Genomic DNA, 20,087 nt, shown 5'->3' with positions numbered 1-20,087 from the left:
CACAGTTGCCTCCTTGCTCTCCCAGTGCCAGAGGCTGTCATGGACCAGGGGCATCCCCACAACTCCCTGCAAGGAACAGCCTGACATTTGACAAGCTTGGGACACTCCCATGCTACAATACTTGCTGTCACAGTACAACTACAGTCTTAACTAAACAGTAAAAAATGTAATTGTTTCCAATGCATTCATAATATTGAAAAACGATACATTTTCTCAGAATTGATTTAATGTTAAAAACTTAAAGGGACAGTTCACCCTAAATCAAAAACACATTCATCCTTTTATCTGTAGTGACCAGTTCAGATTGTTTTGATGTGAGTTGCCGAGTGTTAGAGATATCCAGATAATCCACAGTACTTTCTGTAATATCTGTCATGTAGAAATGATTTTATTTTCGCTGAACGACACTCGCAGAGGCTTACAAAAGTGGGCGTGCATCTCCTCATGGACGGCAGGCTCGTGCTTGTGACAGTCCAAGATGTAAACATTAATTCATGGTGTCCTTCTCAACTAAGCTGTATGGTTACCTAGCCCAGTTGAGCTAGCACTATCAAACTATTAGTTAGAATAACATATAATGTAGAAAACTAGACACACGCTTCCTTCTGCGCATTGATACGGTTGGCAGGTGTAGTTCGGTAAAAAGAAAGTAGTTCCATAAAACTGCTCATAATAGTGTCTGTGAATTATCTTGAGTCATCAGCTCATGATTTCTGGAACAAGACATTTCTTGGGAGTTTTTCAAATGTATTTTTTGGGCACTCTTAGTACCACAAGCTGAGTACCATCTAGGTCCCTAATACTGGAGAGAAGGCAGACATCTCTATAGCCGGTATCTCCAACACAGAAAATCACATCAAAAGATAAACGATCACCACAGGTAAGAGGAAATACATGTATTTTTGATTTTGGGGTGAACTGTCCCTTTAACTGCTCAAGGTGAAGATCCAGGGGAATTTTTTATATGCTTATTGCAAGACTGAAGAATTTTGAACCATTTTGGCAAACACTGCTTTTGTATCCTGGCTGCACTTGCTTGGGTAAAAAAAAAGGGGGAAAATGATAGTTCACCAAAAGCATGTATTTTGATACTAATGAAAACAACTTCAAAAAATGTCACATTATCTATTGTGGAGCTTTGGTGGATATACACAGACTTCTACTGTGAATACGACCAGGTTGGTGCTCCACTGACAGCATGGAGGCATTTAACTGCAGGCAGGTTTCATACAAATAATCCTACATTTGCAGTTATATGCGATGGCCTGGTTAGTATCCCCAAATGTTTTGAGCTTGTCATTTAATGATCTACATCAATATTGCACTATTGCATGGTTCCTGAACAGAAATAACATTTGTCTTCCCTGACAAGAGAGGGCCAGGGCTGTGCAGTTCTTCAGTCGTTTCTACAGCAATCTGTGGTGCATACTGCAGAGCAGAGCTGGCACAAATTCAATGAGCTAATCTGCCTCATGTACAACACATATGGTAGTGATGATAGAGGGCAGAGACAGAAATAACTCCAAATGCATCACATGAAAAGACGTAAAGTCACGGGTTAATTGTTTTGACTAGTCCACTCAGTGACTAATATTTTGTGTTTAGTGAAGCCGTCACTGGATATTGCTGTGACGGATGTTACTTTATGACTCCGGTCCAGGCTATTTCCCAGAGCTGGAGAGAGAGATAAGTCATTATCCAGAATACACATACACACAAAATAAAAATACTGCTGAGGTTTTGCCTGTATACTCTGGGAATTATATTCATTTTTTTGTTACACCTCTGACTCCCTTGCATAAATCCTTTAGCCCACAATTTCCTCGACTTTCACCAAATCTTATGAACTCCACTAAAACAGCAGTGATGAACGACAGTCCGATATGACTGTCAGTATCTGTCAGCCCCACTGTCTGTAAACCCAACACTGTCCCTTGATGTTATCTAGGAATGGCAGGGAATGTCTCAAGTCAGTCGAAGAAATGGCAATATAACAGCAAAAAGTTGTTTGGTACTTTAAATGAAATAACCAGGAGTCCATCTCGGTTCAGAGTGCAATTTCCATACAACATTATGAAAAGAGCCCAGGGCACAGATCCCACTAACAGGTCTGTCAGATTTTCAGTCATAAATCATAACCTGCAGTGGAAACAGTTACCCCAGGCACCAATAATCTCTGCATTTCAACTAACCGCTGAAGTTACAATTACATTCAAAGCAGCGTGTGCACAGGGGAACGTGTGTCAAACATCAAACATGGATGAGAGAACCATGGATCAGAAAATAAATCATACATCAGCTCTTATGTGTTTTTCTCTGGCTGTGGAGCTTAGCACAGTTGAACAGATACAACGGGGTTACTATAGCTCAAGACAAGTGAGATTTCAGGCTCTCTAAGACTTTTTAAATGCCATTCCAAACTTAAGACTAATTTTACTTCAAAGACGGTAATCTTGAAAAACTGGATATATTTAAATGCATCCACTCAGAAAGAATGGATCAGTGAAGGAATAGAAACAATTAAATTGGAAATGGTTGCTTTCAGACTGCAAAAAATGATGCAGAATATAGTATAGTATAGAGAAATTAGCAAAACATGAAATATGTTTGGGACTACTATTATTTGAGGGGCACATTAGTGAGGAGTTTGTTTGGGTACGACAGGGGTTAGAAACAGCAGGACTCACTTAGATGTTGATGAACTGCTAAAGTTATGTGTATTTTGTTTTTCTGTCTCTCCTTATTTTGTCTTTATGTGTGTGAGTCAATAAAATAGACCAATTTAAAAGTAGCCCTAATTAAAGAAAAATAAATAAATAGAGCCGACATCAATTACTGAGGGTTAGGAAGAAAAATGCCCAAATATTTATTGTTAAGTTTAGTTAGTCATTTCCCCAAATAAATAAATAAACAAAAGAAAATAAACATAAGAAAAAAGAAAAAAAAACTAAACTAAACAACAATATTAAGTTATTATTTTTGAAGCAGTGAAAAAACCAAAGCAAGTTTTTCTGATCAAAAAGGTCTAAAGGCTTAAGTCTTAGCATACTACAACAACCCAACAACCCTTTCTACATTAATAGTTTTGTACCGTTTCATTTCTACAATGAAAATAAAAGAAACAATATAAACAATATATGTATATATTCTATATAACCCAGACGTTCCAAACAAATATTCATTTACACACACTGACTTTCATTACTTAGTATATATTAATTTATAATCAGAATTTAATTTCTTTATTCAAAATCTCCTTTTTTCTAACATATTTTAATTTCATTACCAAAACTATTTTACCAATTAACTCCTTTGAATGTTACATATCTTTGTTTTTGTGAACATACAAGTTCCTCTGAGTTCATAGTGACTCTATAATTGAATGAAAAAGATAACATGACTTTTTAGTAACATTCATTTGAGTGATTCTGTAAATGATGTTTTTCTTTTTTCTTTTTTTAAATTACCACTTATTTTGAGATTTTACAATGCAAAGCTGAAAAAAAAAACATTTGATAAAATGCGACTTCCTATCTCGGAGCATTTTCGAGACCTTTGAAAGATTGATTTCAGACCATATTAACACTTAATTAAGGCCTTGTTTTTAGATTGATAAATTAAATGCCTTTAAAGACTCTTTAAGGATCCATGGAAAAACCCTGTATGAAGAAAGTCCAATGTATGTATTGTAGCAGATGTATGCTGTGATCCGCTGCACTCACACACCTCCTGGCAGCTCTCAATCAAAACGGACAGGCCTCTCGTCGCCCGGACAGCAGTCCCATTACATCAGCCAATCAGCTGGCCTGACAACTCTTTGACCTTCCTCCCCAACTCACCTGGCTGCCTCTATCACCATTACCAGCACCATTCACAGCTTCATCAATTGCGGGTAATTGTCTCCCCGGGACATGCTCTTCATTATTTCGAGAAATTTGGAGGATTGCTCCGCTGTGTGTTACCTCTCTAATAAAAGGTCTAGAATCACAATTAAGGAGGTAAACGGCAAGTCACCTGCCATTAGCAAAAAGACCAAACAATGACTTCTCCTGAGGATCTCAAGGCATTCAAAGGCCTGATTGAAATCCAAACATCCATTTTACAATCTCAAACAGTGTCAGTTTTACAATGCCAATGACTGCTGTTCCTTCCTGCCATGAAAAATGACTCATGTTTCTGACAAGACTTATGTTTCTTTAAAAAAAAAAAAAAAAAAAAAAACCTTCTTGTTTCTCCGGGTTCTCCAGCTTCCTCCCACATTCCAAAAACATGCAGGTCAGGTTAATTGGCGACTCTAAATTTGGCCGTAGGTGTGAATGTGTTTCTGATACCTTCCAGGGAAACCAACTCAGAGTCGTGTCTAACTTGACATATCTAGGAGGCCAAACATACAACCTAGTAGTTCAGACAGATGTTATATGTTCGAATTAAGGAGGTGGGAGTATACAAAAATTGTCTTATGAATAGTTCTGTTGCAACAGATTAAATTATTATTATTATTTGTTAATTGTATTTTATTATTAGTTTTATTATTTCTATTTTATTAATTAATTTATTTTTTATTTATGCTTTTATAAATGTGCCCTAAAGTGACCTTATACACACAATATGTACATTCCATCTATCCTGTGCGGCTGGACTTATGTGGGGGCAGGATCACAGTGTTATATGTATGCGCTGGTAACCTGCGGTGTGAATGCATCTTGTTTATTCATTAATTTCATTTTTTACTTTTATTTTCTCTCTTTTTTTATAACAATTTAATAAAAATGTATTCTCCAATTTACTTTTATCAATGTGTAATCTGTTATCATATGTACATGTAATTCTATTTCTCATGGTTTAGGTTGCTGCTCTCTTAAGGAAACAGTAAAAAGCATGATTGAAAAGAAAGACTAAATTTGTCTTGAAAGCAGCAATGGAGCAAACAGAGCAGCTGTAATATGGACAGAGATATTGTAAATTGGATGGGACACATCCTGTGTTCAAAGCTGATTTGGCAGTGCGTGTCATTCCTCCATTTGTGACAGAGTGCAGAGCTTAACACTGCAAAGAGACAGCAGCACTTTGTGAGCATCGGGAGAAGTGAGACAGTGGGAGGGAGAGCGAGAATAAGCTGAGGGCACACTCTGTATCTCTTTCAAGATGAGAGGAATATTTGGGGATGCAGAGGAAATAAAATAAATAAATAGAAGTGTAATTTTAATAAGGTAAAAAAGTGCAAACCAAATATTTTGTCACCATGTGATTAACATTCACAGCTGAATCCCCTTCTGGGTAGGTCAGCATCTTTCTATATCCACAATCTTTTCGGTCTTTGTCACGAAGCTTGGGAGTGCTACACCTGCTGCAGCTGATATAAGTCGGCTCAGGACTCGATCCCCTCAGAGGGCCTGACGCTTCCCTCAGTGTATTGTGCCATTATTTCCCAGAAGTAGGTAATTTATGCAGCCGTTTATCTGAGAGGAAAAGTATCGCTCCCAGGATGGAGATGCGCAGCAAAGGAACTGTGGCAGGCCAGCACTGGGCATTGATTTCACAGATTGATAGGTGATGCAGACTGCTTACATGTAATCTAATTTAGTCACCCTCAAGTACATACCTTATAGCCCGGTCCCAGCTGATGAATTGCAAATATCTGTGCGGGATTGAGCGCTTCGCAAAACACATAGACGGCTCCCAGCTGCCCGCAGAATACTCTGTTTGCGTCTGCTGTCTCAGAGGACCCGAGGAAGCACTTATCATAACTCTGCACAGGGACATAGAACGAAAAGATTACATTAGTTTATACTTAAGGACTAAAAGTAAGTAAATATTTCTAAATTCACACACAGCTGAATTAAGCATAGGGCAAAAAAAGAAGCACAACTTCTGATTGCACTAATGGGTTATATTTTCTATATCTTCTCTGAGAGATGGTATCCAAAGCGACGCCACTTTCTTTGTTGTTTCAGTGTCAACCTTGACTATTCCCTAACGGAGAGAGGAAAACAATGTCCCTGATTTACAAAGATAGGAAACCTCAATATAACCTCTGGGAAATAGAGAATACATGGTGTGATTGCAATCAGGATCAAATTGAAGGATAACTTACAACAGCAGCAGCTAATTACATAACAACTGAAGGCCTATACAAGTGGTACTTAGTAAAAAGATTGGTGTATAGAAGATTCAAAAATTTGATCAAGCTTGTGTAATATACTCAAGAAAAAGAAAAAACTGCTAGAAAAGCCTATCCAGTCTGATTTGTGTCTGATACTATACCCTTTTCTTTGTAAAGCATAGTAAATACAAATACCTTTTGTAAAAGAACACATTTTTTCCAACAAAATACACTTTACCACAAACTAAATTTGTGATATGAAAAAAAGTTACATTAACATTAAAGGGGCAATTCACACCAAATTTAAAAATACATAATTTTTCTCTTACCTGTAGTACTATTTATAAATCTAGATTGTTTTGGTGTGAGTTGCCGAATGTTGGAGATATCAGCTGTAGAGATGTCTGCCTTCACTCCAGTTTAATGGAACTACATGGCGCTCAGATTGTGGCACTCAAAGTGCCAAAAAATGCATTTTGAAAAACTCAATGCAATGATCAACAGCAATGTCTCTTCCCAGAAAGCATAACCTAGTCGCACAGGATAATCCTTGTGAGCAGTTTCATGTAGGAACTACTTTCTTTCTACTGAATTACACCTGGTAAATGCATCACAGTGCAGAAGGAAGTGCGCATCTACTCTTTGACAAGATGCTCGTGCGTGTGACAGCACGAGAAGTAAATATTAATGGCATCCTGCTTGGCTAAGCCGTGATGTTAGCTAGCTCAGTGGTGCTCGGTGAGCTAGCATTAGATGCATGCTTCCTCCTCAGCGATGATATGGTTGACAGGTGTAGTTTGGTAAGAAGAAAATAGATCCTCCATGAAACTGCTCACAACAAGGACTGTTGATTATCTTGAGTGGCCAGGTCTTGATTTCTGGAAAGAGACACTGGTGTTGAGTTTTTAAAATGTATTTTTTTTGGTACTTTGAGCACCACAAGTCGACAGCCATTTAGTTCCTTTATACTGGAGAGAAGACGGACGTCTCTACAGCCGATATCACCAGCGCTTGGCAAATCACTCCAAAACAATCTAGATGATATACAGCACTATACAGGCAAGAGGAAAGAATGTGTATTTTCGGTAAAGTGTCCCTTTAACTTTAAGTCCTACTTCGTAAGTTGGCATGAGCAGAAGGATGGCAATAAACTATATTTGAATATAGTAGAACAACTCTATGGCAGAAAATACATAAATATCAGAGCTTCAATAGCAGAGAAAGATTATATGAAGAGAAACAGAAATTATACAGATAATACACCTTGCTTTTTTGCCGTTTTACATATATATTACCAAAGACTTGCCGCATATAGCACCTCTCATAGCCATCAGCTAACAATATTTTCTGTGAAAATCACTAGTTGTGTGACCTTACTCTCTGTGACATAATAAGAGGACGGCAGCAGCTGGAAAATCAAGGAAAATGTTAAGGTGCAAGGATGCAGAATATTGCCTTATCTGGTATTTTGATGCAGTAGCGTTTTTTTTTTTTTGTTTTTTTTATATCTATGCCACCTCTTTCTATACATTTTTACATGTCCCTTGCTCTAAACTTTCCTCTTGGAGTGCCTGTGGTATGATTTCTACTGTCATTGTGATGCAGCTGTCCCTGCAGTCATCATAGGAAAAATCTGAATAATACTACCTTTCCTTTCAGAGTGGGAGAATTTCTCTACAAAAACTATCCATCACAAGTTAAGGCAGCTTTAGTTAATGCGGTGGAATATTTCATGAACCACACTTAAATCTCAACCTGTCATTTGTGCAATCTTCCCTTGAATACACAGCTACAGTATGAAGCGCACCTTTGGAAACATGTCTCATCTCTGCAAGTGCAAATTGCTTTTTAAATCTGTCACAAAGAGCGGTGAGTGACAACAGGTTTAATGGTGTCATTCAAACACGCAAATATCATACAATGGCATACACTTTAAACTGGAACACTATTTCTGATGGTTTTTACAGTCTCTGTATACAGATATACAGTCGCTGCTTAGATTTAGTCATTTTTCACTCGACACATAAATCTGTTCTCCAAATGTTTGATATTCCATCTTCCGCCCTCTACTGCAGCACAACCCAGTGACGAATGGATATTCAAATTCATGCTGAAATGCCAGTCATATATCTGAGAGAAATCCACGTTGATGTGGTAAAACTCATTTTGCTCAATGAGCACTATTGAAGATGTATGTGTGTCACAATTTCCAGCCATGTGAGGCATCAATGTGTCAGCCTCAGTCAGTCCTGTGCCAATAAACGTCAAAACCAGGAGTAAAAATGTGACAACAGTGAGGAGGAGTAAAGAGGAGAGTGCTTACATCATTTGTGTTGACGTGCCACGCCATGTCTCCATAAGAAACGAGCTGTCCGTTAACGTAACATCTGATTTCACTGTTCCTCCAGCGACTGTAGATGTGAACTATACTGATCATGTACCACTGAGGGGGAGAAGAGAGTCACATTGAAAAGATTTAACAAGTGAGCTAAGAACAGGTCACATACCGTCATTATTTAAGAATCTTTATGCTTCACTAATTTGACTACAACTAAAACAACAACTGGGATTGGTTCATGAGCAACATCAACATTTCTTCTGAGCTCTCCAACTGTTCTCTTTTCAGATTCAGATTAACCTCAAAGTTACTAGAAAGCCACGTCCGTGAGGTTTGCTATCTAATGTTTTGAATCTGCAGTAGAACATTGTGAATAATAGATCAGAGGAAAGGCTAAAAGGAGGCAAGACAACTCATTTTTCACTCCGCACAAAGCCGCGTCAGACACCGGCTGCAGTTATTCAGGGATGAAACATTAACTTCAAGTGAAGTCTATAGCTTAAGAGGTGACTTTAAAAAAAAGCCCTAACCCTAATCACATTAAAGAATCTATAAAAAAGAGAGATTTACCTATAACAACTGTATGATACAGGAATATTTTACCCACCAAGGACCACTTGTATATCAATTACTGACCACGTGTTACACTGAGTTCATGTAATCATTCTTGCATACAGGGTTACCACACATTTTCATGGACAAAGTTTCAAAACTTTTCCATGACTTTTCAAGGACCCATAACATACATATTTGTGTTTGCCCTACTTGCCCATAATTGTAATGTAAACGCAAATGTCATACAGACATATATGAAGAAAAGAAACATGCCATTATGCTACTTTACGCAGAGCGCTATCCACTGAACACTTCTGTAACAATGACATCACTTACTCTTTCTCTCTCTCTCACACACACACACACACACACACACACACACACACACAAAGTTCCATGACTTTTACAAAACCTTCAATGATTTGTATTTATTCCATGACTTTTCCAGGCCTGGAAAGTGTAATTGTGAAATGTAATGAATTCTCCAAGTTTTCCATGACAGTGGAAACATGTGAATGCTTCCAAGTTTAACGGAGAATCCAAAAAGGGTGAACATTCCTCATGAAAAGAAGTAAACAGGGACCATGTTTAACTACTGAAAAACTACATCAAAACATTCTTTTAAACTTTGACACGACCCGTGCAGTAGCCTATGACCCAAGTCTCATTTATGCAAGTATCTGCACAGTACTGCCCAATAACATGAATTTGTCTAGAGCATAACAATTCAAAACACATCAGTAAAAAAGGAAAATGTGAATGGATTTCTACTTTTGTGTTTCTTTAAAGCTGTCAGCCCACTGGTCATATTAATTGTTATGTGACTCTTAAATGAAAAAAAAAAACAGAAGAAAATATTATAATGATCTAAAATGTTTCGTACTGCAATTATTCCTGGATTAAAAAAAAAATGATAAAAACATCAGTTATTTGCTTCAGAGTTTGTTTGTCATCAGCTCTCCTAAATCTGAATACATTAATTTTAAAGGCAGTAAACCCTTTTTATATGTTGTACTGCTCACCAGGTCAGTAAAGTGAAATATATTACATCATTTAGATATGGTAATTAACGCAGAACTGGCAGATATATCATTTATTCACACCAAAACTCTTTTATGCTGCATTTCATTTCTTCAGGTTTTCTGTTTCTATCAAGAGGATTTATCTCACATCCTGTGTTGCCAATGCAGCAGTTGTAGCGCTGATGTCAGTTCTTTTGATTTATCATTGAACTTCTGTCCAAATTTTTCCCCTTAGCCAGATCTTTTTTCTGCCTCTTTGAATTGTAAAGTTGAAAAAACGAAGTTATCAGATCAGCCATGAATCCAAAATAAAGGATTCTGCCTAAATATAAAGAGGAAACCTATAGAGTGACAGGGAACTGTTGCGCTGCAGCGCTTCAGGCAATAAGCGGGATCTTGGAGTGATTCAGACATAGATTCCATGTAACAATAAATGTAACTTTGATAGAATTAAAAAAAAAAAAAAAAAGAATAACAGATGTTACATTATTTATTTTTATTAGTAAGTGTTTTATGGGAAATAACTATCAAGTAATTTGACTTTTCTCTGTTTTTAGAAAACAAATGTACAGAAAGCATAAGTCAAAATGTGCCTTTTCATAACTCCAGAGCTGCAGACAGCTACATGGATGCAATTTGTCAACATATAATAGAGTCACTTAAAATACTTTTAAAAAAAAATGAAGAGGCTCGTAGTACGAGCACTTTGTAAAACTGGCACAACCACTCACAGCAGCAGCCACTAGGCTGTCCCACTATTTATTAGTTTGACCCATGAAGGGCACTGCGAGCGGTTTAATGGAATCACGGCCGTCTACACACACAAAGCTAAGGACACTTAAAAGAGGATTCATGGCTGAGGGGAAGGGTGCAAGCTGCCCGCAGATATTTTAGAACAGCACTTATCCGCAGATGTCTGAACCCCAAATCAATTAAAAACTTAATTCGACATGTTTTATCTCCTAACAGCTTCCACAAAACGATACCTGCACTGTCGCAGAACGACTGCCTGTTCCCAGGTGTTCTTTGAAGGCTCTAATTGTTTGACACACGCTTTGAGGTTTTCCTTGTCTGCAGGGACAGCTGAACTACGCTAACATTCCATGCTAACTGAAGTTTCATTTTCTCAACTAAATTTACATCCAATTACACAAGTAAGACTCCTCTGGGGATTGTAAACACTTGAGGTATATGTGTACTGTGAACAACTTTGTAATGCCAAGAAAAGAACAGGTGTTGTGAAGGGAGTCAGTGCTAAGTGTTATGTTGCCTTAAGTGTTTTCATACAGCAGTCTAAGTTCTTATTTTAACAATGAAATCTGAAGCATTCATCACTTTTCTTTCAGCAATTATGCACAACTGAGGGATTTAGTGTTTGATGTAATTCAATGTTAAGCTAATGTAAGGAGTGTTAAGAAGCTGATATGAGTTAGCATCCTAGCACGTCTGGTTCCCGAATCTCGAGGCCAATGTTTTTGTTGTTTTTGTTTTTGTTTTGATGGGTTTTTGGTTATATGCCTCAAAAAGAAGTCTGAGGTTAACACAAACTGAAGAGATTTTCTACGATATAAAATGCATAAACAAATACCCTGATCGTGGATTTTGGAGCTTTTACGTGTCTTTAAAACGACGCTTGCTACCAACTGGCAAAATGAGACCATCAACATCATCACATAACAGCCACATTGAAGTGGTGTTGTTGAAGTCACGCGACCAGGCTTTAGTTTGTTTGTAGCCTAACGTTCGGGTGTTTATTTGTCAAGTTTGATGACAAAGCCATTGTCAAGCTGTTGTCAAGTTATTGTTAAGCGGTGCAGATGGAATGACAAGTTGATAATTATGTCTGATATCAGACAACTTATTTTATGCAATAATCCAAAATCCAATGGAAATATCCCTTTGGCTTTTTTTGACAAGGGAACCAGGGTGAGGCCAACTTCTGGATCTGTCTCCAAGATCTCTGTTCATACACAGATGTGGCTTACATATACTTGACATAGCTACTACATAAGTCCACTGTTTCAGTTCCAAGGGCTAAAGTCTAAATAACATGAAAATAATATGTTACATGACAGTTGAAACACAAAATTAAAATCCAAAGCTGCTCTTACCTTCCTGGGCTGAAAATCATACTTCACACAGTGCTGGAAACCTTTTCCTTTAGACTTGAGTGATGTCACAATCAAGCAGTTCCCAACAAAATGTGCAGAGTACCCGATGCCCTTGCTGGTCCGAAAGCTGTAAACCGAATCACGCACAGTATACATCATGGGCTGCATGACTTATATGGAAGTATTCCTTTAGATATTTGCTCTTCAACAATACCATACAAACCAGTAAGTGAAGTGAATGCTTCCTTCTGCATAATAAGATTGGGGCTGAAATCAGTTTTTTTAACACCTCACGCTACGCAGACACAAAGCAATTTGCAGAAGTAATTGACAGGTGATTCTTACGATTCTTATGAGAATTATAATATTATACTAAACCAGTTTGAACAGGGATATACCCGAGGTGGGAGCTGCTGCAAATTGCGCAGGCATGGTAACAACTACAAAAGACGAGGAGAACGCTTAGTTGATGAGCACACTTAGGTGAAGCTCCCTGGGTCTAATCCCTCTACTCTGATTTTCTTGACTCGACAGATAAAAGACGAATAATGTACTGGGGAGAGGCCACCTCTATACAAAAGGAGGGGACCCTATAGATCCTACACCCCAGCACACACACAAACAACCGTGCAGCACTAGGTCTTTATTCTTTCCTGGATTAATCGTCTTTTTCACTGCTGACATGTACTCACTCCCACAGTCTTTAGGTCTGTAGCAGTGCACCATCTTCAAAGTCCCACACCGCCACCACCCGTCAGGATCATCTAAAACAAACAGACCTCTTTGACAAGCCAGATAAAGAGAGCATAGGCTTCTGTGGTTCATGCAGGGCCAGAGAGATACCAAGCCCCACACCTGGCTGCCACTGAGCCAGCCAAGACGCTTCAGTGGACAAGCCTGCTTGTGATTACACATCAGGTGGAAAGCAGCAACCTTGGTTCACTTCTGAAGATACAATTCTTTTTTTGTTGTCTACATGCCCTGCCACTGAGCTATGAGGCCCTAGGAGCAACGCATAAACAGGATTAGCTTGGCATATCTCAGCCTTTTTGTGACTCTGTCAGTGAGGAATTGCTGCCACATGAATACCAACAACTTAGCTTAGGCAATATTTCTTTCTTTTTTTCTCTTTTTGATGTAACACATCAGAGACACGCAGAACAAGTCCTTCCAAGGTGAGTGGATTCTTTCATTCAAAACGGTGTGATCCAGGTAAAGCAATGGCGGCCAACAGACGATACAGTGAACTAACTGTTATCTCTGACCAATTAGTGTGAACAGTCTTCCCTGTCAGCCAACTTTACCTTTTCATCTTTATTATCCACTTTCTCTTTCATTCCCTTCTATAACTCTTTTATGTGTCCCATTGTATTCAGTGATTTCTCCCCCAGAGCTCCTCTCATAAACAGAAAGAACCGCAGCGGAATATCACTGCACTTTTGGGTTATTGATTTTAGCACTAATTACCCACAAGCCCCTGCAAGAGCTGGTATGTGGGCCTTATGTGGCAGATATTCAAATCTAAATTAATACCTCCACAGTGCCTCCCACTGCAGCAGTCAACCTCTGTAACAGCTAGTACCAGCCGCCGTAGTTCATGCTTCCGCGGGTTTTAATCTCAATAATCTCACCTAATTCTCCTCTTTCTCTATTATAATTCATGAACATTATCTGGGGAAAAAATGAGGCCCTTTCACAAACCGCATTACATAAGCGATGCCAGTGTGTGAAAAACAGTGTCTGTAAAACTAGTTTAACCTTGAAAAACAAGTTCCAGTCATAATCTGCTTAGATGGGAAAACCACTGTAGGTCACAGAGTATCAGACAGCATATTGCTTTGTCAATAAAGCTGCTGGTAGCTTTATGGGTCTCTGCAGAGAGGGAGTGATTTCTAATACAAAGCTAAAGCAATTAGATTGATGAAAAATAAGAAAGTGTAATTTTCGCCTCTCTGGTGTCATAATATGGACTTACAGCACCCCTGTGCGAGAGTGAGGAGCGGACTGAGGACATTGGGAAACATGGAGTACAAATGTATGTAACTGTGTACTCACCAGTACAGATATGGTTTGTCTTTGTCAACATTGATGTTATTCAAGGGATCCATCCTGAACCAGGTGTTGAATGTAAACCCATTCTGATAAGGCCACTTGGCAATAGGAGGTAAAGCAATGGCCTGGGGCGAAACACAAAAATACGGTAATTATGCAGCAATCATGCAGACAATCATTTAAAAATTGGTTGAACTGCCTCTTTCACATGAAGTTATGGTAACATTAAGATAGAAATAAACTTGACTCAGAGCACAACACTTAGGTCTTATAGGGATTGTTTGTATTTTCAGAAGTGGGGTTGTTTAAGGTATTTAGGGTGTCCTAAACACAAGCTAAGCAATGTACTGCTGTGGATAGGGGTCAGCAACAACATGCATTTTAGCCACCTATAAAAAGTCACACCTAAAAAAATATCAGTATCAGTTAAAGTGTATGCTATATTGAGATCATTTTCACCGTTTAAGTTTTCCGTTCGGCAACCATTTCCAAGATAGAAGCCATTAACGGTTTCAGTTCCCCATCTATGCTCTCCTAAAAACCACCAGACTCCATAAAAAGCAATTTTAGCTCATAGGAGCTGCTGGTCTACCGCTGCTTCTATCAGTTAGTTTGTGTTATCATGTGACCTTGGTGAATCCGATCTAACCCTTTTAAATACCTGAGTCATACAACAACACACAATAATTGATTATTTAAGGTAGTAGTAGACCAGATGCTCTTGTGTTCAGTGATGTTAAACCAGTTTTCTCAATGACTTTAAAAAGCAGATATAAAAGCTTCATTTTGTATTTGGAAATCACAGTCTGACATTAAGGTAAAGCAGTGATCATATTCCAAATATAGCATATGATATTCCTTTTTTTTTAGATGTCACTTTTTTTAGGTGGCAAAAATATGGTTTGTGCTGACGCCCTCCACAGCAGTATGCTTGGCTTCCTTGTCGGACTCCTATCTGCTTCTCTAAACTGGGGCCTGAAGACTGATCTACTGTATGTTATACATTGACTATGGATAAGTACCTCATACAGCCCAATTCAAAAAATCTGAACTATCCCTTTAAAAAATGAACTGACCAACTGACTATAGTGTAGAAGGTAAAAACGTTTTTATGCTACTTTTGTGCCTTCACAAAATAAATTATATTTTTTTTTTAGGTCAGACAAATGTGTATATGACAATTTATTAATAATCTTTATAAAAGCTAATAACTTAAAATTGAAAATATGTGACTGATGGCATTATAATTTCTGCTCATACTGAATATTTTATAATGGCAAGTGTCCAACCTATCCACCATTAATCTAGTCTCATTTGCATTTTTAGAAAGTCGTTATTAATCTCTAAGATTCTGGCAAGAGTAGACCTGCTTTGTGTTGTAAAGTCAAAACATGGAGAAGCAGTGTTGTTATTATGCACCACATATCTGGAAGATCACTGCAAGTCTGTTGAAGACTTGCAGATCTGGCTTCATCATTGTTGAAATCCCCTTTGTGATGATCAGGTTAAGTCTGACTAACTTGGTTTACTGAACACACAAAAAACAAGGTAATTCCATGTGACATGTTTACGTTACAACAACTTCACAAAATTAAGTAATTACGACTACATTTTAAGTATACTTAACAATAAGATATTAAGAAAAAGAATTGCGACTAATAGTTAGATTTACTTTTACTTTTTAAAAGCAATCGGTTTGCTAGATTATTTTAAGTTAGATTAACTTGTCAGATTTTGCAGTGTGTACAGCACAGGAGATTGTTTGTTTTGTTTGTGCACATTAATTATCTGTTGTTTTACCTTGCAGGACTCCACAAAAATGCACATCTACATTTCATTTTAAACTGATCGCAGAATAAAAATGTGTAAAAGCTTACTGCTGCACTGCGACCAGGGAAGTTGAAGAAGGCATCTGGACCGTGTCTCTGGGGCATCTGATTCAGCACCGACAACATTTTGACCGCGTGCTTTGGCTGCACAGGTGGCAAAGATAAAAACAAGTAATAACAAGGTGGTCAGGGCTTTCTCTGTGACTGCTTGGACTGCAGTCAATACACTGTCAATTACCTTGTTCACTCATTCTGCAGTTTGTCAATTACAGGAAAAGCCCTAAACAGATCAGTGTGATGGCTCTCTGGGGGAAACTCAAGTAACAGTGTCAAACCAACACACACCACACTCACTGCGACTCTGGCCCTGCCATCACTTACCCAGAGGCCTCCTTCACCTCGTAGCATGCTGAAGAGCAATTTCAGTTCCTTCACTGTGATGCTGTAGCTGGCCAGCACTCCTAACATGTCCACGAGCAAGTCTTTAAAGAGAAACACGCATCACCAAACACATTAACAAGAGGAATAAGAGGAGCGAGGGGACAATCAATAAATGCAGCTGCATGTTACAGATAAAATAATTCATCTGCACTGCGCAGGAGGTCTTCATGCTGAAAAGCATTCATATGCATCAACCTGAGAAAATAAAAACGGTAATAGAGACAAAGTAGGAGTGCTTCGGTGTTCTATAGGCAGGTGAAGCATCAAAGCAAAAAGAAGGTGCTCTTTTTGTTAAAAAATAGAGATAGTAAAAAAAAGAGGAACAACATGTTTTGGCCAACAAAGGGCCTTCATCAGGGCATGATGTTGGCCAAAACATGTTGGCTTTTTATTCTGTTCCTTCATGAACTAGCATTTACAATAAAACTTTGTAGTTTAGCTGCCTTCTTAGCTCATTTAGAAATTCCACTATATTAATCACAGAAACACTTACACTACAATTACATGGAAACTGACATGTAAATCAAAGTGAAGTCTAAACGGTTATTGTTTAACAGCAGGGAAATGCATTTAGATTTTATCAGCCGACATGCAATTTATACTAGTTACACAAGGTATGGATGTAATTTGCATAGTGTGAAAATATGAAAGTGACACTGACTTCCGCAGACAACCCCACAGTGACCTGAATACAGATCTGAGGGGCTCATTCCAGAAATGAAAACTAAAGACTGTGGTTGTATTCCCTTCAGACTGCAATGTTCATAGTGACCAATACACAGCAATTCACCTCTAAATGATTTTTCATCTCCAAATATAAGAATACACATACAAGATTTCATGGAAATGTGTCTAAAATCTGTTAAAAGATCGTCGGCCTTTGAAAGTAAAGTAAAAGTAAAGTCAACATTTATTTTCAACGTTTTGCATAATCACCGTCTTAAAGAATTGTTTGAATTACTGACAAAAAGTTTAAAAAAGGGTATCACAGACACTTTTAAATAAACCAATTTAAAAAGCATACTCCACGGATTCCACAATCCATTGGTTATACATATTTTCAATAGACTTCATGGTATACTATATGCAGGACTGTCAGTTACCGTTTGTAAAGGTGGTCGTCAGTGAAAGTGAAAATTAAAAGCCAGTGCCAGATTCACTCGTTTAGCATTTTGCAGTATTTGAAGGGGGTTTTCAGCACTGTCTCTTGAATGACCGCTGCTTACAGTCTGGCACATGGTCGTTATCGTTTCTAAAAGCCACAACCTCACCTGAGCGTTGTGGGGGGTACACACCCATAAACATGCCAACACAAAAACATAAGAAGAAAATTAGAAAATGCAGGCAGAGGGCAGGGACTTTGCATAAAAAACGCTGCACACAAGTGGGGGGTATGTGTTTTTATGCAAAATCGTGCACAGTATAGCTTTAAAGCAAGCATTAAAGTTACTAATGCCTTCGTTCACTGATTTGGTTTTGCATCTGTTGCCATTATTACAACACAGACATTACTATCAGGAGAATTGAACTGTTTTTAAAGTTTGACAATTCAAGCATATGTTGTATTCAATCATGTTATAGTAGACCTTTAGTGCATGGCTGTTTTGGAGAGATCACCTTGATTTCTGAGGAGTGGGGCTTGCAAATGGAAGTGAGATTTTTCCATTCAAAATCTACATCACAACTGAGACACTGAAAGCTAAAACCAAGAAGGCATAACCGTCATTTATTTCATGGACATAAACAGGATAACAATCCATCTGAAAATGAACATACTCCTACTGCTGCTGAGCAAAAAAAAAGGCCTGTTCGCACTGTTATCATACCTGCAATCATGTCGTCCACCGATCTCATTTTGAGCAGCACCTGCTGGATGAGGCCGACCTCAGTGCTTGTTTGCAGGTTTCGAACACTTTTTCGAAGGATGGCTGTGAACATGCTCCAGATTTCAGCCTGGCAGGTGACATCACAGTGCCCCAGCAGCTCCACCATGCAGCCGATGCTCTCTGCATCCTGGATAATGAAGTTTGTCTCCAGATCAAACTCACCGCCCACCAACTGCAAAATAAGATGGGACAGATAGGGAATGTAAGAAAAGATTGGATTTTTATGCCTTTCACTTGCTGTTTAAATTATACTCTGATGATGTAATGCTCCGGCATGGAGCGACAGCACTAAGCATTGCTGTCTGACCACACTTTCAACTCTCTCTTGCAGGGGCTTGTGGGTAATTAGCGCTAAAATCAATATCCCAAAAGTGCAGTGATATTCCGCTGTGGTTCTTTCTGTTTTCAACTCTGGTCTAGTTTTTTCTCTGAGGGGAAATTAACCAAAAGGACCCTGTCACATATTTTCCAGGTCACTGCTGATGTTAAAGGGCTGGCCAGGACTGGAGGAAGATAGCGAAGATCGCTTTCCTTTTGAAAGGTTTTGATCAGAAATTAAACAGCCGTGAAAACAAAATAGCCTGGCATTTGATGAAAAGAGAAGGGGATGGGACTCTTGATATCCCTTTTGCCCCTTTTGAGTCACAAATGATAATCACTATTAAGAAAGTAGAACACAACAATCAATAAAGCCCTTTTTCAAGTTCAACAAGCATGAAATTAGCCCTCTAAAGAAGTGCATGGTATATATGGAGAGTACTGACTTGCTGGTGGGCGTCAAAGCAAGCAGCTGGAAAATGGGTCTAGATATCCACTGCACTTTACTGTGATTGACAGGTAATAGCTGAATGAAATCAAAAACAGCCTAAAGTAGAGGAAAGAAACGAGTCCATAGAGGTATAAATCGAGCCTAAGCTCAATCATCATCAGATCTTGGAGCAAGTACATTACAATGATGTGTGTCAGTGGATTTCTTGGACTTTAGATTGGAGAGAGTCTTTTCTCAGAGTGCAGCTGTTGTGCTGTTGTTTTATTCTCTCTCAGGTAAAAAGGTGCAGGAAAATAATGGAAGAAAGTTTTATAGGAAATGATGCACTAAAAACTAAAGGGCTAATTCTTGTTAAGCACAGTTATACCACATTTTAAGGTGTTTTTTGACACCTGGTCCCTTTCAGCCCTCTAAGCACATTCAGAGCGATGAGTTGGCATTTTCTGCTCATTTGTGAATTCTCTAAAAGAACTCAGACCCATGTGAAACGAACCATACTCAGACCACTTCCCAGTTCAGGTCTGAGTACAGTTTGCTTGAAGTCTGTGTTGGGATTTGCCTAACCTGAGTGTTGTGAACACAAATAGTTCAAGGTTCGCTTTGCCCTTTTGCGGTTGTCTAGCTCACATGCTATTGCATTGTTATGCTTATAAAAAAAAAAAAAACAGACAGAACCATTTCTGCTGGTAATGCTCATCCTCTTTATAAGAAGGAGGAAGAGAAGTAGTTAGGCGTGGACGTTTCCTGCCACCTCTCTGTCAGTTATGCTAATTTGTGCCAAGTTTAGGCTCTTATGTGTATTTTGCAACTGTTGGTGGTGCTTTTTGCTGTTGGACAGTTTTCGACCTGTCGGATGGTGGTAGCATGTGGCTATGGGTCAAAGGGTGAGGAAATTAACTCACTGGTCTGTAAACTCTCCATGTTCCAGCTAGCTAGCCAAGTTGATGTTTTCAAATATAAACATCAGTAAACACCCAAGAT

At 38.5% G+C, this 20,087-nt stretch overlaps 1 protein-coding gene across 1 annotated transcript in view; it reads right to left on the bottom strand.

Moving 5' to 3' along the window:
- Positions 1-20,087, bottom strand: part of nbeab (neurobeachin b) — a 291,848-nt gene that overhangs the window by 206,220 nt on the left and 65,541 nt on the right. Inside the window, exons 3-9 of the mRNA XM_088079139.1 lie at positions 18,278-18,509; positions 16,392-16,492; positions 16,059-16,154; positions 14,185-14,306; positions 12,130-12,256; positions 8,427-8,546; positions 5,603-5,749 (exon numbers count right to left, since the gene is read on the bottom strand). Of these exons, the coding sequence (XP_087935265.1) occupies positions 5,603-5,749; positions 8,427-8,546; positions 12,130-12,256; positions 14,185-14,306; positions 16,059-16,154; positions 16,392-16,492; positions 18,278-18,509 (945 nt within the window). The remainder of the gene's footprint in view (positions 1-5,602; positions 5,750-8,426; positions 8,547-12,129; positions 12,257-14,184; positions 14,307-16,058; positions 16,155-16,391; positions 16,493-18,277; positions 18,510-20,087) is intronic.

Source organism: Plectropomus leopardus, chromosome 6, assembly GCF_026936395.1.
Source record: "Plectropomus leopardus strain MGB_pleo_1.0 chromosome 6, ASM2693639v1, whole genome shotgun sequence".
In the NCBI taxonomy this organism is placed as follows: Eukaryota; Metazoa; Chordata; class Actinopteri; order Perciformes; family Serranidae; genus Plectropomus; species Plectropomus leopardus.
Note: the sequence above shows the minus strand (reverse complement) of the source record. Positions and strands in the feature narration are given on the sequence as shown.